This window comes from Copadichromis virginalis, linkage group LG3, assembly GCF_057382275.1.
Source record: "Copadichromis virginalis isolate Kocher_CV1m ecotype Utaka linkage group LG3, C_Virginalis_male_GT1.1, whole genome shotgun sequence".
Classification (NCBI taxonomy): domain Eukaryota; kingdom Metazoa; phylum Chordata; class Actinopteri; order Cichliformes; family Cichlidae; genus Copadichromis; species Copadichromis virginalis.
This window is the reverse complement of record NC_140620.1, coordinates 45,659,385-45,677,589: the sequence shown is the minus strand read 5'-3', so window position 1 is coordinate 45,677,589 and position 18,205 is coordinate 45,659,385. Positions and strand designations below refer to the sequence as shown.

The 18,205-nt window shown below is 42.6% G+C and overlaps 1 protein-coding gene across 2 annotated transcripts in view; it reads right to left on the bottom strand.

The window, feature by feature from the left end:
• The window catches only part of LOC146714999 (glucosidase 2 subunit beta-like), a 175,177-nt gene that overhangs the window by 95,692 nt on the left and 61,280 nt on the right, over positions 1-18,205 (bottom strand). For both annotated transcript variants that reach the window (XM_085451351.1, XM_085451350.1), the window contains exon 10: positions 6,072-6,141. In XM_085451351.1, coding sequence (XP_085307477.1) covers positions 6,072-6,141 — 70 coding nt within the window. The remainder of the gene's footprint in view (positions 1-6,071; positions 6,142-18,205) is intronic.

The window sequence follows — 18,205 nt, the reverse complement described above, 5'->3', positions numbered from 1 at the left end:
CTTAAAGAAGTCCAGGCGCTTTTCTTTGCAAGCTCCTTTGACTTTCTTGAATATACTTTATTAAAAAGTTTCTTCTTGATAAAAATAGCCAAATATCTCACCTGTTTAAGCTCAGTCCCCCTAAAGCCCCCGGTTGTGGTATTTATTGTAAAAAAACAAATCTGGTGCCATTTTCTGGAAGGTTGTCAAGCATAGCACACTCACAGAAGAGGCCACCTACTATTACTACGGCTCAAAACAGATGCTGGATTTGTTTTTCTCCTGTTCTGTTGCAATGAATTTGGTAGATTTGGAGGAATTTGTAAAACAGGTTTAAAAACATGACTGACTCATAGATTTATAGCCTTTAGTTATTCTCATATTCAGCTTTAATTAGGCAAAAGTACATTTTTGTAACATCGTTCACAGAGATCAGTGGTTTGTGGAGGGTTTTTGTCCCGGGTAGAAATGGTGAATAATGGCCTGGTTTGGAGAAAAGCACTTAATGAATGTATTAATACACCTGTGATAAAAGTCAGAAAGGTTTAAAATTTAAAATGACTGAATTCAAGAATTTATGACCAAATCATCGGTCGCTCACTAAAATTAAGAAATTAATCAAGTATAATGTTCAACCACCAAAACAAATTTAGAAATTCAAGCAAATAACTGTGATTTGACATCATAATAATAATAATAAAATAATAAAACATTTTTTTCTCCTTTTCTATAAGTTAACAACAGTAACAATATTTTAGCAATAAAACTATCATTTTGATTAAAGAGCGTGGACATACTGGTGGGTTAACCGTTACAGAAACAGATATTAGTCATTTCTAATTTAGGTCAACGGTGGCTCAAAGCTTACATTGGGTGGTGATCTAATGGATTTGTTAAGCACTGTAAATATCTAAAACAGTAGAACTGTAAAAAATTGTAAAAATCTTGACGTACCTCAAATCAAAAAGTAATCAAGGTTATATGTGACCATATGCCAGCTTATAGTTCCCAGTATTCTCGCCTATAGATACAGAACAACACTAAAACTGTATGTATTTCCTAATAAAACTTGGGAAATGATGGTAACCTGGGTATTTTGAGTTCATGCTGTATATGTCACAGAGCAGAATGCACATATTCAGTTCCTCTGTAAACAAGCCAGCCTCACCAGAACACATTTAATGGTTTTAGCAGCTATGAAAGAACCAAGAAATCGCCCGACATCCCTAATTTTCTAAATCTAAAGAAAACCGGTAAAATGACTGGCTGTTGGCTGCCTTTGTGCATCCACTGTATGTTGGCGTCTGTGGTTCGGATTGTTTCTCTCGCTCTCTTTCAGAATCTGAATCAGCAGGTCCCTTCGGTAAACAAGGCAGAGTGATTGTTGGATTTGCATATTCCTGAATAAATTATATTTCATTTCTGAGATAAGCGGTGCACTACTGTTTGGTAGCTTTTCCTCCTCCTTCTCTTCTGCCTCCTCTCTACGCCATTCACGCATGCTGCCACGAATTAACCCTGATCATGAGGGACCGTGGCGAGTAAGAAAGTGCTGCTCAAAATTCATGTTTTCGGCGGAAGGAAAATCATGCCATTGGCCCCCGGTGGGGCCCAGACTGCCAACTACGTGTATGGTTAATCAGGGCTGATAATGATTCATGCCCATGTCTGCCACCAAGGAGAAGGATGGGAGCCACGCTTAGTGGTGTGAGATGGGGCTAGAAAGCCAGGGAGGAGAGGAGGTGGAGATTAAAGAGGCTGAAGCTACAGTTGGAGATGGAGGTGGAGAAGAGAAATGGGAAGATAAGGACAGTAGTGGAGAGGAGGCGATTCCCAAAGACGAGTCCGTGAAGGAAGGCAACGAAGGAATGCAAAAGAAGTCTAATCCGCTGGATTAGGCTGTTTAATGTGGGAGCAAATCACTATTTCGTGTGTGTGTGTGTGTGTGTGTGTGTGTGTGTGTGTGTGTGTGTGTGTGTGTGTGTGCGCAGCCAGACCAGCATATGGACATGTGTGCATATTCACAAAACTGTGTCTAATGGGCCTGGGTGAATGAGGTTCTTCATATGAACACATCTACAGACTGTAACCCCTTTTTAATTACAGCCCTGGCATGCTGAAGAAGCGACCACGAGGGAAGGAAAAAAAAGAAACCTTCCATTAAACCACATGTAGGTCCAACACCCACCTCAATCGGTTCAGCTGATGGCTGCTTTTTTATTTCTCCCCCTAATTCCTCTCACTTCCTTGGGAGAATTGGGCTGGTGGTATTTTGGCTGTGAAAAGGAAACCATCGGACGGCAGGGGCATGAATATTCCAAATGACTAATGTTGCACATGCTTATTTTTGACATATCTGGCTTCCGCAGGGAAATAAAACACTTCTAATGCAGGGGGACCATCTGTTATCTGTTGCTGGTGTTTCAGAGCAGGCGGATTCGGTGCTCGCTCTTGTACGTGCGCGCACACACACACACATTAAGGATACACACAGGCATACAGATACACGCGCAGGAACGCGGGCAGACAGATCGACATGTTCTCACGCAGCGGGAGATGTGTCGTGCGTAGCCGGTACGACACATGCGCACACACACGTACTAACAGCAGAATCCGTCGGGAGCATGCACAACAGACACGCTCTAAACTCCTATACAAATTGAACACTCCTTTTCTTCCCCCTTTTTTTCTTTTATTCAGTGTGTTTGTCAAATGCACTGTAAATCACGGGGTGTAGGTGACTGGGAATGCACACAATTTTTATACTGGCCATAAATATTCTGGCCTGTCTCTTCTCTGCAGCTGGAGCAGGATAATATGCTGGCAGTGTAAAGGGGGGGAGGATAGACTAGATGCACTAGATTCTCTCTTAGATTGGTTTGAAACTGTGGTCAAAGTAATAGTTGCAAGAGGTATAGTAAACAAAGCTCTTGCATGCATGGATTACCTGTTTGTTATTTTCAGAAAATAGCTTCTGGGTGTGCCATAATACCCCTGTTCAGGCAATAAGGCGTTCTGGATAGCTAGATTTGCCTCAACAATATGTGATGTGTTTGAAAAGAGTCCACAGCACAGCTAACAGTGCAAAGATTTTAGATAAAGTGCAAAATAACCACTGAAATAATTAAATTGTAACACAGATATTGTTAAAGGTAACCTGGATTTTTTATTTAAATAAAATAAATATGTTACATACAGTAACATAATATATAAATGCATATTCTATACTGTATATAAATGATGGCAGGACCCACATTGCTGTCACTTATTTATCTGTCCTGTTGGGGGCGCTGTGTAAGACACTCAGACCTATGCTATGATTGTTTTTTTAAACCATATTGGAGTCCATGCTGTTATCACATAACGCCTCTTAGCTTTATTAACAAGATGCACCACACAGACACAGATACCTGCTAATTAGTGTGAAGATATTAATTACATTTAAACTGAAATTTCCCTCCTGTGGAGGGTGTTAGTAGAATTAACCACAAGTTTATTTTAAATTGGTAGAGCAAAAAGATGTTTGCAGGATGGGTTAGCAAAGCGCAATTATGTCATAGACACAGGCAATATTAACTACATCATTACCAGACATTATCTGGGCTTTCTTATTAGTAACTCATCTATACTACAAGCCTCTGAAACTGATCACTTCCTTCTTTGTATACAAAGATGTGACAGATGTGTTATTCTCCATATATGAAGCTTTGTGGAGTTACTGCTTACAGTCCACTAAATACCCTGATGTAAATGAAGGCCTTGTTTGTCTTGTGAGGTGCATTTGTATTGTCTGCGATCGCTGCTGTTGTGTGCTCCTCGCTGTTTGCAGTGTTTGACATAAAACTGATAAATATTGGGGGCTTAGTTCTGACGCTATTTGGACTCCCACACCTGGTTCAGCTTTAGAAGGATTTTAATTGGCTGTGCATCACTGCTGTAATGTTACACTCTCACCCCTGGTGGAAGTTTGCGATTGGTGATCCCGCGTTTTTGTGTTTTGTCTGATTAAAATCCTGTTGAAGGTTTGTGTGCTCCTATCGAGCTGTTATGAAGTTGACAATTAGATACAGACAGCACAACCCTTTTTTTCTACCAGGGCACAAACATCCTGACTTCTGCTCTGAAGTCGGCAATTTTAACAAGAGCGTCAAGAGTGGGAGTTGACTCATTTTTGGAGCCGACTTTAAGTGCCTGTTTTTTTATTTTTGGCACTTCCACATCGGCCTCATTTTTTCAGCCACAGATTCTATTAACATTTATAAAACGTACCAATCGTGACGTTTTCGGCTACAGACATGGACCGATTTCGGTTAAAGCTGCTGAAACGCGTGCAGCACACATTTGACTTCCAAGAAAATCAAGACCAAACAGAAAAAATAAATATTTTTGTCTTTGAAGAATGTGGTTATTATGAATTTTCCAGAGCACACCATGATCTTTTTTAAATGCTTAGTTTTTAAATGTACTTTAACAAGTGTGTAACGCTGTAAAAACAAGTGCAAAGTGCAGGCTTTTATTATATGCACTGTTGAAACACATTTTAATACACTTGACATAAATTTGAGCGTAATTACTTTATTTATGTGGCTACAGTACATGTGTATTATTCATCTCATTGTTTAGGCAATTTATTTTAATGTTTAGTCAAAAATATATAGTGAAAAAAATAATATTTTTTTAACCCTAGGACACTATCGGGTGATTTTCACCCGAGCAAATATATTTGATTTTCAATATGTTTTGTTTGTCTGTGTCATGGATCCTTGTGTAGCTTCAGCATTGTCTTTGACATCTTTGAAGGCGTGGGTGTTTCCCTAACCCAAAGCCCACTTTCTCCTACAGGCATGTGTTCGGGCGATTTTTACCCGGCAATAGTGATAGAGGATGAAGTAGGTTTTGGGTGGATTTCACCCAGTGATAGTGTTAGTGTATAAAATCAGGTGATCTTGCCGCATCTCAAGTCCTGATCTGTAGCGTGCTTGACATCCCTACCGCGGCACACTTGCAGGTGAGGCCAGACCAGTGGCAGCAGAAAGCAGTAGCCCCTTAGGGAGGTGCGCTGACTGCCCTGCAGGAGTGGACAGGAAGTGTGTCCACGCCATTACTACCCTGCGTCTATTTACTGCATGTAAGGAATAGGTAAGTAAGAGTGGGCCTGGAATTTGCATGTCATACTTATTTAGTGCAGTGATTATGACAAAATATCACAAAGTGGTGATTTCCAGGGGAATTCATATGATGAAAAAAATATTTTAGTCAACCGGTCATTTCCTCATGACTGGTCATTCTCCTGCAGCTGTTCGTGTGTCGAGACTGTGCTCAAATGTCCCAGGAATGGGTGGACCAAAGACCAACTTTCCAGTGTCATTATTTTTTTGTTTAGGATTTTTTTTTATTGTCAAATTCCTAATTTTTCAGAAATTTTTGAGCATTTTTTAGCCCCCCCCCCATGACACTTCTTCTTCATTTTGTTAGACATGGCACAGTTGAAAATAAAAGAAGACCACTCCAATTTGTCATGTGTTGTCAGATTTTGATATATTTTGATGCCAAGTACTTTTTGGGTATATGATATTGGGTAAAAACCACCTGGCGTTAGTAATGGTGTTACGATTTATAGCGATAGTGTTCTAGGGTTAAATGAATGCTTATTCAGGTCAATTTTAATTTGACTTATTTGTAAGTGATCCAGTCGTCTGAAAAGTGTCTCCTCTCCGTTAGTCGAGCCCTTTTTACCATGAACAAGTATCTGTGATTGCACCTTAATTTCAGGGAAGCTGTGCAAATCCTCTAAACACAATGCAATTACACACACCCTGTAGTTGATCCATTGTGGATACATTGTTAAAATAGTATCGCATTAATTAAAATAGGCCAACAAACCTGTCAGCTCTTGTGTGGAGGGTAAAAATCTAACAGAAAAAGAGATTAATGTATTCTGAGAAATCAACTCATAAGCATGTGCAGCACTGAGAGGCTTGCTACGAACATTATCTTGTGGCTACTTTGTGGTGAATCTTTAAAAGAGGGGTTTTAAATTGTGAGGGGAAGGGGCGAGGTCACTAGAGCAGTGGTAAGGTTTAATAACTCACCTCTGTCAGCTGCCTTTAAGTGAGGATCTTCACTGGAAAGACTGCCTGGAGCACCCTGCGTGTCTTTGATCTACAAGCACATAATGGAAGCAGAGAGGGGAGAGAAAACAAGGTCAAAGATCTGCACACTTGTGAGACCTTGGGTATCACCTGCGTTAATGTATAAAGCGACAACAAAGGCGCCCGTGGATGTGTGCGTGTGTAAGACATGAGAAGCTATTTTTTTTTTCTTTTTTAAGATCATTTCAACTCAGGTCCATGACTCTAATATACACCTCCCACCAGAGAGAGGAGACACTTGTTTTAAAATACATGGTTCCTCTCTGTGCTCAAAGAGGCTCCCGGGAGCCTCTGCAAGACAGTTTAATGATGAAAGACAACATGTCTGGATGCAAGTGTTCGCTTTCAGATCGCAGGGGAAAAACAGGAAAAAGCCAAAACTATTTTGGGTCTTTAATTTTCTTTTAAAAGATGCCACGTTCATTTCTAAAGATTCAAACCGCGTCGAGGAGCCTCACCTCACGCAAGGTAGGTTTAGATACAGTAATCGCCTAATCCCTCCCAGAATAAATATTTTTGGAGTATTAAGCTGTGGCAGCAAAACATATGAAAAATATGAAATCTCAAAATATTTATGTTTATCTGTAGCTGGGAATCTACCTGAGGTTAGGAAACGTGGATTATTTCAGTCGAGCTGTATTCTGTTGTTGATGCTTGTAGGCATTCTGTATTAAAAAGAACATTTTGCAAAACACGCACTCTTTCTGGAGCTATCATGATGTTGAGGAGGACTAAATATGACAAGATTCCCACATATGGGACGGAGGAAATATAGGTCTGATTTGATGACTTGTCGCATGCTGCATGCTGTCACATTTTTTTCCTTCACTGGAAACCAGACTGTAAACTCAACTGTGCGAGTGAGAGGCGTTGCCAAATGCAGTGTGACTCACCACCTCTGAGGAGAACAAAAACCTGCTTAAGATCACGGTGACATCGCATGCAGTGTTTGCAGTTCCGAATATTTTTGACAGATTGGACTGAATACAAATGTGAAAATTGTCAGGCAAGAAAGGGAAAAAAGAAAAAAACCTTAAGAGAACATGTCACCGAGTAACTCTGTTTGACAAGCATTTTTTTTTTTTTTTTTTTGGCCTTTCCCGTTTGGCTCTTTTGCCATCAGAATTGTTGTCTAAAGGCAAAGAAAGATGCCCAACGGATTTACTTTACCAAACTGACCACCCCAGCCTTGCCGTAATGGTCCATTTGATTCACCTTTTATTGTTTATTTTATTTTCACTTACTGAATACGGGACAGATTTGACTGGGGGAAAGAAGGGGAGAAAGAAAGAGGGAAAGAGAAACAGCTGAGAAGAGGGACGGGGGAGAAGGGCAAAAGACAAAAACCAACAGAACGGGCAGAGAAAAAAAAATGCATATATCAATCACCTGGATCACCTGCTGAGAAAGAAAAAAGAAAGCAAGCAGAAGAGAACAAGAGTAATAGAATAAACAACATCACAATGATATATGGGAATATGACAGTAAATACTAAATGTTAAACATTATTGTGCAGCACATAAGATCAACAGAACACAGTGTGCTTTGAGGTAGGAGCCAAAAAGGGTGTAGTTTGTGGGTGTGATCACCCGTGTGTACACCTGTGAGCATGGACGCGCTTGTTTTTTGTTTTTTTAAAAGGTTCCTTCATGTAATAATCTGCTAGAGGGTGTGGGGGGGCCACAGCCCCGTCCTCCAGGGCATGAAGCAGGTGTGGAGGAGATCAAAACTCCAGACATCCAGAGGCCCCCAGAACACAAGAGACCAAGGAAGACCAACAGAGGGGCAGCTGCGCCACTGTCCCGGAAAGAGCTGAGGAGAGTCCCAGATGAGGGCTCACTCAGCAGCCGCGGAGCAGAAGCCAGGGGAGGTTGCAGTGACGCACCCGTGAGCTCCGCCGGCAGCCAGCTGCGCCTGAGTGACCGAGCCCCAGGCCGAGAGGCCGGGGGCACCCCACCTCCGAAGTGGCCCGAGCGAGCCCCAGGCTCCAGGCCCCGATAAGCGGCCGCCAAGGAGTGAGCCGGTGTGTACCTGGACGCCCACCCCCGGACACAAAGAACCACCAACGCACCGATGTCTGAGGGGGTCCGCCACTGGCAGGGGAAGTGGTGGTAGGGGGAGATAGGCCTCCATACCTTGGAGGGCCTGAGATGTCCCCAGAGAGGTGGCGCCTGACACCCAACCTGACATATAGACACAGACATACAGGCACACACAGACACAAACATCCATTCCCACCCTCATGCTCTCATATGCACTTACTCCACACTCAACCAACGTGGAGACAGACATAAAGAGACGTTGTACACACGATCACACTCCCCAAGCGTACTCTACAAACCGGGTCTAGGTGCCCTCGCCCCTGGAGGGGGGAACTGCACCCAGACCCAGGTGGTGTTTCCCTTTTCCCTGCGGTGGGGGGAGGCAGACCGCCCCGACTCCGCAGCAGCAGGAAGGCTCCACACTCCAGACCGCAGTCGGACGGCCAACTCCTCCTCCTAGCCCCCCCGCTCCAGCAGGCCGCAGAGAACGGGGGTGAGAGAAGACTCCAAACCTCCCTCCACCCGCTCATTGTAATGTTGATGCATGTGTGTTCTAAGGTGCAATTAAAACCCAGGAGGGCATGGAGCTACCTGCCAGAGAGCAGCAGGTAAGCGCATGGTCCCTCCTGCTAGCCCTCAATGTCTACGTGTATTTAAAATTGAGAGGTGGGCAACGACGCCAGGGGTGAGGTGTACACCCTGATGGTACTTTGGACTCCGTGTATCGTGCCCACCCCCAAGATCCTATATGTATGTGTAATGAGAGTGTGAGTAATGTGAATGTCTAAGTTGTGGGATAAAATTGAGGCAGAGGCAGCCAGAAGGGGACAGAGGGGGGGGGGGGGGGGGGGGGGGGTAGCCTCCTCTGCACCCTGGTGACATACCCCTACTCCAAGGCCCTGCATGTGTGGGTGGTTGTGGTGGAGCAGGAGGAGGGAGGCAGCTGGAGATGGGGAGGGAGGGAAGGAAGGGAGGGGCAGGTGACCCCTCCCTGGGGCCAGCTCCCCCGCTGACCCCAGTAGGCACCCCCATACTCCGCGACCCGCCAGGGAAAGGGGGCCCAGGCCCATCCAGACCGGGCCCAGTGCAGCAGTGCCGCCCGGCCCCACAGAGCCCGGGACAGTCCACCCAACCCCACCACAGAGAAAACTGCACCCACCCCACCATCCACTCATCTTCCAGACTACATAAGACAATAAACACCCAGGCTGAGATCTTCCTCCACCTCTCCTGTATCTCCCCCTCCTGCAGAGGGAGCTCCTGAGGAGAGGAAAGCTCCTGCATGCTGTCACATTTTTTTCCTTCACTGGAAACCAGACTGTAAACTCAACTGTGCGAGTGAGAGGCGTTGCCAAATGCAGTGTGACTCACCACCTCTGAGGAGAACAAAAACCTGCTTAAGATCACGGTGACATCGCATGCAGTGTTTGCAGTTCCGAATATTTTTGACAGATTGGACTGAATACAAATGTGAAAATTGTCAGGCAAGAAAGGGAAAAAAGAAAAAAACCTTAAGAGAACATGTCACCGAGTAACTCTGTTTGACAAGCATTTTAAAGAAACAACACACAACGTTACTCCCATGAAGCTTTGTGAGCTCAGGTTCTGAAATCTTCAAATCTGCCAGGGAATTTGTACTGAACCTATTCGATTGAAATTATGCTATTTTATGTGTTAGAAATCAGCAGGGATAGCATAAAGCAGGATCGACAGACGCAGGAACCTGTATTTTGAAGCCTTGATAACAGCTTTCATCCCACTGCCATCTTTTTTTTTGTTAGAGCCAAAAGTGACCATATTCAGAGAATATGCTGGAGTGCTAAATTATTTGCTAATGCTTGTGACCTTGGTTAACAAGGTAAGGCTTAAGACATAGATCCCTGCTTATTGCATTTCAGCTACTCCTTTGTTACCGCAGCAGATAGCTCCACATGTTTGATTTAGCAGACTTTTACACAGACACCCTTCCCAAAAGAAGGTTTGGAATTGAACCAGCAGCCTTTCACTTGCATTTAAAGAATGTTCCAAACAGGACATTTATTAAAAAAGGAAAAAAAAAATACAATAGACACTATAGACACAAACATCAATGAGCAACACCTGCACTGGTTAGCAATGTGTTAGCACAGTTAGCACTGTGTTAGCACAATTAGCACTGTAGCTTCACTGTCGCTAGCAGGTTCTGGGTTTGAACCTTCTGACTGGCAGGGCCTTTCTGCATGGAGTTTGCATGTTCTCCCCTGCACAGGTTTAGTCTGGCATAGCTAAAGCCCCGCCCCCACAGTCCAGTCCAAGCACATGCATATTAGGCTAACTGCTGATTGTGCTATGATGTCAACTATGATGACAACTCGTTAGCTAATGAGTGTGCCGTTTCACACCACAGATAATCCTTCATTCAATCAATCCTTCAATCCTTCAAACAACTTTTCGATTAAATGACCTGACATGATCGACCGATTTCATAAACTCAGCAGGTTTGTGTCAACTCAGAAAGCAGTTTCACCATCGACTTCTATAGGACCGGAAGTATTTTTGTAACCACAGCTATCACCATCTGGTGGCCTTTAGACAGAATTCAGGGAGGGACTTCTGCATTAGCATCTATGGGCAATATGGACCCATTCCCTGACGCTAAACTTAATAAGCAGTCAACAAACCTGAAAACAGATGGATTAAAACCATTTATTCTACCATGCTATATTTTGGGTATTTTATCTTGCATTTTCAGTCAGCCTCTAGTACCTTTTTGATAAACTGCAGTTCTGGTCAAACATTTCCTACTTTTTTTAAGCCTCTGAGCTGTCAAACTGTGAACATACAAATGCCAGTACAAAAGGAAAAATACAAAAAACAAAGCTGAAATGATAAAAAAAAAACAAAAAACACAAGGTCAGCCAAGTAGTAGCTCACCCAACTCACCATGAAATGACAAACGCAACACTGATGTTGAGAGACACTTTGAACATCCATTAGGTAACCATTGTGCGCATGTTTGATTAAAGTCTGACCAATAACTGTGAACTTTGGACGGACAGGTCGATGGATGGACCAGTCATTTGACTGGATGTGCTAAAAATCCCCAATCTACAAATCCCAATGAAGTGCATCGGTGTTTCAAGGACACAGGAGCTGATGCATTTATTATCAACACATTTACAGCTCACTAAACAGATTACTCATTAAAGTTTTCTCATTATGCTAACAGGAAACATAATTCAAGCACTATTATGTTGTTTTTAGTTGCATACAAATGCAATTTCTAAAGAGTAACAGTTGAAAACACAAAATAGCTGCTTTAAATTATTAATTCTTCTTCGTTCACCTTTTTTCACTCCCTGTGTGTTTATGCATCACTCTGCATTTAATTATGAATTATTATTAATCTCTTGGTCTCTCCCACAGCGTGTCTTTTGTCCTGTCTCCCTCCCCTCACCACTAACCTGTCTCAGCAGATGTCTGCCCCTCCCAGAGCCTGGTTCTGCCGGAGGTTTCTTCCTGTTGAAAGGAAGTTTTTCCTTCCTACTGTCACCAAATCCTTGCTCATATGGGTCGTCTGACTGTTTCAGTTTTCTCTGTATTATTGTAGGGTCTTAATGCCTTAATGTGTTATCTAAATAAATTGGAATTTAATTTCTTAAAATGGTTCAGTATACAAAAAGTGAGGAGAGCTTAAATTTTAGAATCGCAATACCAAACATGTTGGCTAGTTACTACAATTAAATATTATGTGGGGACAAAAATAATTTATGCTAGCTTGCTAATATGCAGTATGCAATGTAAATAACATAACATACTGTGCTAGTCAGTAACTTGGTCTAGATGACCAGTGAATATATCCATGTATGCTTTATTTTTATTGAATATATAAAATATATTTCAATCCTTTATCCTTTTCCATTCATTTAAAAATCCAGCTAGTATTGCGGAGTTATAAATAGATACAGTATCTTCGTGACAATGGTCAAGGTTCGCCTAACCACAAAGACCTCAACAAGACAAGTTTCCTGCACGTAATGTGGTATTACCACAGGCAGAAATGATGGAAGCTTCACTTCAAGTGCAGTCTTCTCATTCTACCTATCTCTTCACATCCACATCATTCTCCAGTTGTTTGTGTCTGAGAGTGAGACACTGGCAGAGTAAAGCCTTCAAGCAGCCAAATACGCTGCTCTCAGAAATCAGCCGGCACAAGAAAACAGAGGCTTGCTCTTGAAAACTGTCTGCCTTTGAAGGATCTTTATTCTCCGCTCCCCAGCTGCTGGAGATGCGTGTAACTGCTTAGACATACAATGGGTGCATTGCGGGTATTTGTCCATGGAGAGCTGGGCCCAGTAAATGAAAAGAGGGGCACACATACCCAGGAAGCAGCTAATTAATTGACAAGCAGATATTTCGGAATTTATAATCATCAAACAGACTTCATTTTGTTCCCCCACCACCATCCTCGCCAACCCGTTATCCCAGGCGACTTACTTAAGAGACTTATCTTATAAATACAGCCCTAATCAAAATAAATGACTAAAAGCTCTGAGGGAGTTGAAGGCTATACACATTTACATCAGAGGAACTGATGCAATTTAAACAGCCGCCTCAGCACCGCTGAGTTAGGTTCAAATCACAGAGAATCCTAACTTATGTAATACTTCCACTGTTTTTTCTTTTCTTTTCTTTTTTTTTTGGTTGTTGTTGTTGCTCAGTTTGGCAGACCTATATTCATGACAGCCAACTAGGAGAGACAGAGCCTCCCTCTATGTGTGTGTTACACTGAATTCCCACAGCAGCATTCGTGTGCTGTGAGTGTATCATATTATAAAGATTTTTTTCTCACATGCTTTTGTGTCTATTTGACTTCACCGTGTGTGTGTTTGTGCTCGGTGCACATCTGTGGGATTGCCCATCTCTCAGCATTGGTTCAATGCTTAATATTCTTCCTTCTGTTTCCTACCGGGTATACATTTCTTGTAAAATGTAGCAGTGAGAGCGTTTTAACAGCCAGTGGCTTACAGGATCATTTACAGCTGGTCATTGACTGTCTGGCTGAGAAGCAGAGTGGCTGATGGATAGATTGTCAAAGTTTCACCTCGGTCCAAGTTTTGATGGATATGTTATAGCCACAAAGCCCAATATAACAGACTGCACAGACTGTGAAGCCGCAACTCACCGAGTATAAAAGCCCAACAGCTTTCTGTTGATTTAAAGGGAAGCTGTTAGAGAAATTTAATACACCAGCTTCATCTGTACCGAAGTCATGTTTAGGATTAATGTGGAGACAGCAGTGTTTATGACACGACGTGTATCTTTGCACAGGAACCGAGGGGCAACGGCTCAGTGTTTGCACAGCTCCTCTGCCTCTTGACACTGTTGATAACACAAAGTGAACATGACTGCGGCATTTGTAGAATCAGCAGTGTGGAGTAAAGGAGGATCGACGTTGTCACGACTTAGAGTCAGCAAACCCATTTTACCATCCGACCAACCGAACTCAAGTCATTGCACTCTACTGGTAAAATCGGTTGTTTTTCATGTGTTGTCTTACAAAGAAGGACCATAAGAAGAAAATAAGAACGTCGGCTCACAGCACATCACAGTTTACAGATTACCGTCCTGTGTGAAGCATAAAAAGAAACAATCTTAATCTTGAGCACAGTTTGGGTGAAGATCCATTAGCTGACTAAACTGTGCTAAGAGTAGTGACTTGTGAATTGTGGGTGGTATGAGCCATGGTACGAGCTCAGTGGTCCATCAGTGAGATGAGCTAAGAAGATGGATTGCTAAATAGAGCATTTTCTGATTTGTCAAATCAAAAGCGCAATCAAATCTTAGAGAAAGTAGCTTCAGTCTTAAAACAAATCCAAATTTCTGCTGGTTGGGCTATGACAACCAATGCAACCTCTTCTCTAAGGATGAGGATATACAGCAAAGATCCTTTGCAAAGGCGACTCTAGAAGCCTGGAGATTTGTTGAGATGACAATTCGCAGATCATGCCTGCTGAATTTAGTTTGGTTTCTGTAATTACTATGGAAAACATTTGTGTATCACATTTAAAGCTGAAGATCAAATCAGCACGTTTCATTTACTTTGACCCAACAAGTTATGCACAGTGAACTCAATGCAAAAGCTGCAATCGTGACATTTGCTGAAATCACGTGATTCACACTATTGTTCAGTCTGCTGCCTTATGACTTCAGTGCCCACTAGGTGTCATACCATAACCCTCAGTAACCAGATGTCCTGTTGCTGTAAATTATACATGGAACAAAAATGCTAATTTTATACACAGTTTATAACCTAAATGATGCTGATTCCCTGTTGACATTATGTGGCGCTGAGTTTGATCAAATATTTGACGATTAGATTAAACGCAGCACCAGGGATGCTACTGAAATTTTGTGGGTGGCACCAATTTGCCAAATCCACTAGCACGACCCATAAGATATGAAAGTCTTCATCACGTCGGATGTGTGTGTCAAGTTTCATAACTTCTCAAGCTTTCTTGGCCCCTCAGCAATAACTTCCTCTTTCATGGTGATTCATCATTCCACCAGGTGGAAATGAAAATTCACAACTTTCACAGAGAAGCATCGTCAAGGTCTGAAGTTCATTTAGATCACTTTTGAGGTGGATGTGGTAAACCTCTCTACTTTCAAGGTTAGGCTTAAGACTCTTCTTTATGATAAAGCATCTAGTTAGGGTTGGATCACGTGATCCCGTATCTGCCTTTAGTTATGCTGCAATGGGTCTAGGCTGCTGGGGGCTTCCCATGATGCACTGATTGTTTTTTCATCACCACCTTTTGGCAAGCTTTTTGTTTATACCAGTCAAAGCAGATGGCTGCCTATACCTATGGCTGGTTCTGCCGGAGGTTGCTTCCTGTTAAAGGGGAGTTTGTCCTTCCCACTGTCACCAAGCGCTTGCTCATGGGGGTTGTCTGATTGTTGGTGTTTTAACTGTACTGTAGTGTCTTTACAATATGAAGCACCCTAAGATGCTGTGATTTGGCGCTACATAAATATAATAGAATTGAATTGAATGGAACCTATAAAGAGAGGTTCATCAAAGTATAAAAGGCCTCCTGTCAGCTTTGTGGTAGTCTAACTATTGCTGGCTACTGGTGTATAGGTGTGTTCAGGTAAGGCAAAGGTGAAATTTGTTGAAAGTTACAGCAATTTTGTGCTTTATGGTAAAATATCGAAATCATGCTATTTGATGCAAACTCACTGTTTTCAAGAATAAGTAATCCAACCTCCTTATAGCTTTCCTGACCAAGTTTTAGATGGCCCAGGTCAACCTGCTTAGATCAGTGCATTAAAGTTCAAAACATGTCATTTCCTGTCAGTAGGAATTGCCACTGACCGTTATCAAACATGAAAAGTCTGGTCTAGATTCTACAGTTTAATGATGACTGAACTTCTTTACCCGCACCAAAAATATTAAAGTGCTCTGTCTTTCCGTTCATTCTGTTTAACTTGGCCACATTTTAGGATCTGATGCTGGCAGAATTTAAGAGTAGATCAAGGCAGCACAGGCAGTGTGTGCTGGTGGAAGAGTCCATATGTGTGTCTGAGAGACAGCGTGTGTCCTCTGCGAGAGGTAAAATAATGACAGGCGAGAACGGATGGCTGGTGACGCGGTGACGAGGAAAGTGCCACATATTTTGGGCCTCAGGCTGGGCAGATGTGAAAAAACTTCTTCTCTTTTCCCTTCTTCCCCCCGGTTGCCTTCTCCACTCTTCCTCGCACCACCCCTCCCTGCGACGCTGCTCAAACAAAGGACACAGACGCCCTGAGTGGTTTTCTTTTTCCGATCCCATACGTGTCTGCTGGCGCTTTTGCTCTTCTGTATCTCGAGCTCGCAGCGAGAATAGTGACAGAATGAGTCACGGTGGTTTTTAAAAACAAGCCAATCTTTTGATTAATTTTAAAGGCACTTGCTAACAAAATCTTCTTTCACTGGGAGAGAACGTTCTTATTATCACACGTTAAGTTGTGTTTTTGCATGAGATGAAATTATCTTTGACAGAGAGAAATATTACGATTCCAGATGTGCATTTTGCACCTTTTACTGTGTGAGTCATGCCTTCTGGGAAGTGGCACATAGTGTCGGCATACAGTGTACAAGCTACTGCGATGAACTATTAAAAAGAAAAACGCGGTGCAGAATCCAGAGACTCCAGGTGAGATAACACAGACTATTAAGGTTAGTTAAACCCGCATTTCTCTGCACGTATATATCAGAAGGTGATGGCTATCAGCGCTGAGAAAAACAGCAGCTTGTGCGACGCACTCGCACTTTCAGGTCATGCCAGTTGGCTCCTCAAAAGCGTGACAGCGATGAGATCCAGACAGAACAGGAACAAGAAAGTAAAAGAGCAGAAGGGGAGAACATGGCAGCCAAGAACTACCACTTCAACATCAAACGAATGTTGTCACAACAGAGCAACAGAGCCACCCCTTTTAACTGTGACACCATTCAGCTGCTCATCACGCTGAGCGGGGCAAGGCGGAAAGCTACTGTAAGTCAAGCACAAGCACGGTGTTTATTAAATCAGAGAGCTGGGAGCGGAGAAAAGTGTGCATACTGTCTAAGCGGCGTTAGAAAGGCGGCCTTTTTCCTCATCCCTCCATGAAAATGAAAGTTGGGAAGGGAAATGAAGTGTGTCTTCCAATGACGGTAACGGCGATCAGCGAAGCTTGAGAAATATGGTTTTGAGAGCTTGGTGCTGGAGTTTGTAAGAGCCAAAAGAAACAATATATGTGATAATCTAGAGGCATCATTTAATGGTTTCAGATTTCACAGAACGGTGCGGCTTTTTCGAAATCAGAAGGGAGAAACGGGGCTGTGAAGGTTGATGACGTAGCCATTTATGTAAATGTGTAAGTTGCTGAAAGAAGCAGTTAAGTTTCTCTATAATCTTTAAGGCGGGTAATCGTATCATTTAGTGCTATAAATGATTCAGCCTGTGGGAAGGGAAAAAAAAAACAGATTTTTATCCATATGTTGGCATTTTAGCTAACAGTGTCAGATGGATCAGCAGAAGTTCTGTAGTCATGCTAAATTTTAAAGAAACAGCTAAATGATCAGGAGCCAGACTCTCAGCTGAAAGAACTGTTGTATCTCTGACAGAAGGAAAACGTGAGGCAGGAAAAAAAGAAGAAGTAGGAGTGTCGGGGAGGCAGACCGAAAAGAAAGGCTGTCTCCTAGCGGACGCCGGCGTGCGGGGCTTGTCAGTCGTCATCGCGTGCCACTCTCCTTGTGAAACTGAGGCAATATACCCCATGAAATATTCACCAAAGTTGTTTTTGCTTAAAAAGGAGTGGCGAGGGGAGGGGGTGGCGGGGAGATGAGGAAAATGTGCTACTATAGATAGATGGAGAGTCCCCCAAATGCTTTTGATGTCAAGCTTGCTCAGGCTTTTTTACATGGGGTGCGACGGGGACACCAGCAGGGGGTCCATTAAATGTTCACACAAATGTACCCTTAACAGCACATCAGTCTCCACAGCCTGAGCTCCCAGTCCCCGACATAGTCTTCTAATTCTGCTGTAATCTTTATATATCCAAAGCTTTTGCTACTGATTCTTCTTTTTCTTTATTTGCATTGTGATGTTTGATAGATGTGGCACACTGGGAAAACAAGCACTGTTAGTCTATTATGGGTAAATTACATACTGAGGATTTATTGCTTTTAAATATTTCAACTCAAAAACTGTACATTTACTGCCAGTCAAATCAGTGATATCGAACTGCAGTTACCACCAGCTTTAAACACAAGTGTTCTTTCAAATCCAAAACCCAGAAATACAACGAAAACAAAACAAATAAGTAAGAAAGTTGATGTGCGAGCTTTTAGTGGGCTGCACAAATTCCTCCTGAAATGTTATTTACTGTAACTAAGGCCAGCAGTGATGTTGCAATTCTATGAAAAGACAAATGAGGGAAGGTTAACGTCATTTAAAAATGTACAAAAAAACAAAAAAAGACTGAATAATTAGGTCCTAATTAGGCTTAGGAGAGTTGGTGATTCATTAG